Genomic DNA, 4,603 nt, shown 5'->3' with positions numbered 1-4,603 from the left:
TGCATGTAAAACTGCGCCATCTGAACGTGAAATAATATTTCTTATGAAGTGCGTATCCCGCATTTTGCACCTTACTGGACACCGCAGTCTAAAAGTGCGACTGGCACAAAAAGTGCGACAATGCGAATGCTGTGAGTGAGAAAGAGAAAGAGTGACAACTGCAATGCTGCTGTTTTCTTTTGTCATATACATTGGCATTAGAGAAAGTAATCTGGATTAATCCAGGTACAGCTGCAAAGCACAATACTGCTTAAGAAATCGTAAACGAAATCGATTTCTTGAGCATTTCTTGTCCTATCTTTTTACCCATTACTTTTCAGCAGCGTACCCTGCTTTACCAGTAATCAATCTCTAATGATTACTATAAATTAATCATGATTACCAATGATTACTTAAGATTATCATTGATTACTCTACTGATTACCATTGATTACCTAATTAATTACTAAATGATTACAAAAGTAATCTCTGATTACTCCGCACTTATACGCCTTACTGGAAACCCCTTGGGAAACCCCTTGCCAAAAAAAAGAGGGAACTCTTTTCATGCCTTTTTAAAAAGTTGGTGCCGATTTTGCAAGTTGCTGGTGGATTGCTGGAGAACCGTGTCTGAATTGTGGGTTTTTTATAGTTTCTTATCCCCCATGAAGTGTTGTGTCTTCTTGAAAATTGTTATACTTTATTAATTTTCTTGAATGGAACTTCATTTTCCGAATGACATTTGTATTTCCGGTGAACTGACAGTCTCTCTTTCCGTTTAGTTGTACAGAGTGTACACACTTATAGTTTGTTACCGCTTGGCATTTAATAGTTAAAAATGGTTAGTAATTGATTGATGTTTATGCTTATTATTTGCGAAATAGTAACGTTTTGGGTTGGGTTTGATGGTATGATAGAAAAAGGAGGATTGAAGCTCTGCTTTTCGTTTTTTCCGGCCTATGTTCTCAAACGTAGTTCAAATTTTTGCTAAGTTGGAAGTGTAGGCATATAAGGCCAGGATTAAGCATAGAAAGAAATACGTCGTTTCGTTATTGTATTGCTCGTATAATTTTGTTAACTCATTTTTCTTTTTTTTTTTACAGACCAAGGGTACTTCCAGCTTTGGTAAACGTCGTAATAAGACTCATACGCTGTGTCGTCGATGCGGCCGGTCTTCATACCATATTCAGAAGCATACTTGCTCGCAGTGTGGTTATCCATCGGCAAAGATTCGATCGTGTAAGTATTAACTTTAAATTCCGTATTAATTCCGTCTCTTCCACGATTAAACATAACGACGAAATAGTGTAGTTTCTCGTGATCGGAACAGACGAAAATTAAACTCTTACTGATCAAAATGACACGCACCAATTGTCGCGTCGTTAAAGAGTAAGAATACAATAATTGTATAGCACAACAACAATGGTCAATAATTGTAACAATAATAATTATTATAAGTAATGGATTAATGCGGTAAAAGTGATTGTATTAAGAAAATAAGATTACACTGTTTAAGGCAATGTAATTTTAGCTGAGTACATACTTAATTATTTTTCCCAGCTTTAAATGTTCGTTCTTCACAAAAAATATTTACTCCTTCATAAAAAGTACATAGTTAATAATTGTTTTTCCTTATTTCAGACAACTGGTCGATTAAGGCTAAGAGGAGGAAGACCACTGGAACTGGTCGTATGCGCTATCTGAAGATAGTTCGCCGTAAGTTCCGCAATGGATTCCGTGAAGGACAAGTCGCTAAGCCACGTAAAGCCACTGCATAAGAATGTAATTGTCGAAATGCATAGGTAATCAATAAAATGTTGGTTTCGCAAAATATTTTTTACTAGCAGTTTCATTAAACGATGTCTCTTTTCCACCGGATTAGTCGGGGACTCGATTTTCTGGGGTTTCGATCAATCGGGTTACTCTTTTATTGTTTTAAAGCATGATTTATGTGATGTTTAGTTTTAATAAGCGTAGCTGGATCAACAGAGGAGAAGCAAAATAGAACTCTGCAAACTGTTAGTAGGGTAAGTGTACCCTTAGTGGAGATAGCAGTTGTACTTGAATAAAACACGCACTTTATTATGTAAAATGCAATTATGCTTCTAAATATCTATAATGTACCTCTGGGTTATACGGTTCGCTTGATATAAACATCTCTTTAAGGGTAAAATAAACTCGAGATAGGTATTTTTTTCAAAAATTAGTAGAAACATGCTGGTTTTGCCAAGATTTCCTGCGTGTAACTCAATCTTGCATAGCTCCTGAAATATATATTAAATTCTATCTGTATTGATATTAATTATTTATGAATTTATGCAATTTCAATCTGCAGAATATAAAATAAGTAGTCGCTTTAACGCAAACATAAAGTGCGACGGTTGTTTAAATTTTACTTGCAGTAATTGTATCTTTAATGATTTGCCTTCACTATGGGTATATTACATGGTGCCTCCACTGAGGAACCATATCGTACTATGTTTTAATAAGAGTAGCTGGATCGCTTGATCCATTTCAATCATTATTACTAAAAGCGCCACTACTGCACTATGGGGGATTTCCATACAAGTAGGCGGACAAAAATATTTTCGAATTCTTTTTAGGATTTTTCATGTTTTCCTAGTTGGTATGATTAAAATATATTCTTAGAGTACATTTGCATACATTTCACGAACATATTTTGAAAAGGGTTTACCTTTTTGCCTTTGTCATATGCGAAAAACTAATATATGACTTTGTAAAATCGCCGTTTTAGGATAAATTCTTAACCGATTTTCGATCTGTTTTTGCATTAGGTTTGTAAATCTTGTTTTCAAATGTATGAATGTTATTTTTATATTGGATAAGATTGACGACAGGGCGCGACGGAGAGAACACGGGAAAGTAGATATTTAAACCAAAAGACTAAACGCGTTATGCTCGAGAAAAGGAACAACTTTTATTACGCTTCGATTCGACAGCAGAAAAAATAATTATGAATATAAACCAATGTGCATATAATAAACGAGGTGACGCAGTTATATTTGTATCGTTGTATTAGTGTATCAGAGACAAGCCGGTGGTTATTCTACTCCCACACTCCTCCTGAATTACCACTGGCTAGGCGAACAGCCCAACACGCTCGACAAAATTGCTGTGCAACGACGGTCCCAACGGCTTGGTTAAAGCATCAGCTACCATCTCAGTTGAAGGACAGTACGTTAGCCCGACGATCTTACGTTCACACAGATCTTTGATAAAATGTCCCTTTGTGTCAATATGTTTAACTCTGCCACTTGAACGCTCCGCCTTTGCAAAACATATGCAGCCTTGGTTGTCCTCAAACAAAGTCGTTGGTTCATCTTGAGGCTCACCAAGGTCTTTCAGTAATCGCCTGATCCATACCGCTTCCTGGCACGCTAAGGTTAATGCATTATACTCAGCCTCTAGTGTTGAGAGGGCTACCGAATCCTGTGCCTTACTTATCCAACTGACGGGTCCTCCACCGAAGAAAAATATTATTCCGCTCGTAGATTTTCTGGTTTGTTGGTCACCAGCCCAATCGGAGTCGCAGTATCCGATTAATTTCCACTCCCGATCAGGACCAAACCGTAGCTTTAAATGCTTGGTAGTATTCAAATATTGTAGAACCCTTTTAGCAGCTGACCAATCACTATGATTCGGGTCGCTCACCTTTCTTCCCAAGAGACCTACACTGATGGACACGTCTGGACGTGCATTTACCGCCAAATAAAGTAGGGCTCCTATTAGGCTGCGGTAGCGTGTTGTGTCTAAAAACTGCTTGCTGTCACTGTTGTTAACGGTATAGCCCGGCGTCATTGGTGTCTTTACTGGAGCCGCATTTTCCATCCCGAATTTGGACACTAACATCTTGATATACGAAGTCAAACGCAGTGAAAAGAAACCACCTTCTCGCTCAATCTCGAAACCCAGAAAGAATCGCACTGGTCCGAGGTCAACAATTTCAAATTTGCTTTGCAAACGCCGGTATACGCTGTTTATTTCGTTTTCGTCCGACGAACCTATCAATAAATCGTCTACATATATCAATATATACAACGGAGCATTGCCAGTGCGTTGAATATACAGGCACGGGTCCGAGTCACTCTGTCTAAATCCCAGATTGCAAAGTACGTCGTCTAGAGATCTGTTCCAACACCTTGCTGACTGACGTAGGCCGTAAATGCTCCGCTTAAGTTTACATACTGCCTCCTCCTGGCCGCTTACAGCAAACCCAGGTGGCTGACGCATGTAAAGCTCTTCGTCTACGGTGCCATTTAAATAAGCCGTCTTGACATCATACTGCTTAAGAATAAACTGGTTCTTCCCTGCGATAGCCAGCAACGCGCGTAATGTAGTTTGCCTCGTTACCGGAGCAAACACTTCCAGATAGTCGATACCATATAGCTGCGTGTAGCCCTGTGCTACGATGCGAGCTTTGTGTTTCACTGCTTTGCCCGTTTCGTCACGTTTCAGTTTAAACACCCATTTAGACCCAATCACTTTCTTACCGATGGGTAAATTCATGAGTTCCCATGTACCGTTAATTTCATGGGCATTCATCTCGTCTTCCATAGCACTTTTCCACTCTGGCAAAGCTAATGCTTGTCGGTAATCATTCGGT

At 38.7% G+C, this 4,603-nt stretch overlaps 1 protein-coding gene across 1 annotated transcript; it reads left to right on the top strand.

Moving 5' to 3' along the window:
* The first annotated feature begins 740 nt into the window (after nucleotides 1–740).
* LOC128743269 (probable 60S ribosomal protein L37-A) lies at nucleotides 741–1,809 on the top strand. Its single transcript, XM_053839817.1, has 3 exons — nucleotides 741–820; nucleotides 1,083–1,218; nucleotides 1,621–1,809. Exons 1-3 carry the CDS (start codon nucleotides 818–820, stop codon nucleotides 1,755–1,757), a joined length of 276 nt encoding a protein of 91 aa, XP_053695792.1. The 5' UTR covers nucleotides 741–817; the 3' UTR covers nucleotides 1,758–1,809.
* Nucleotides 1,810–4,603: the final 2,794 nt, after the last annotated feature.

The sequence above is a fragment of the Sabethes cyaneus genome, chromosome 1 (assembly GCF_943734655.1).
Source record: "Sabethes cyaneus chromosome 1, idSabCyanKW18_F2, whole genome shotgun sequence".
Lineage (NCBI taxonomy): Eukaryota > Metazoa > Arthropoda > Insecta > Diptera > Culicidae > Sabethes > Sabethes cyaneus.
Note: the sequence above shows the minus strand (reverse complement) of the source record. Positions and strands in the feature narration are given on the sequence as shown.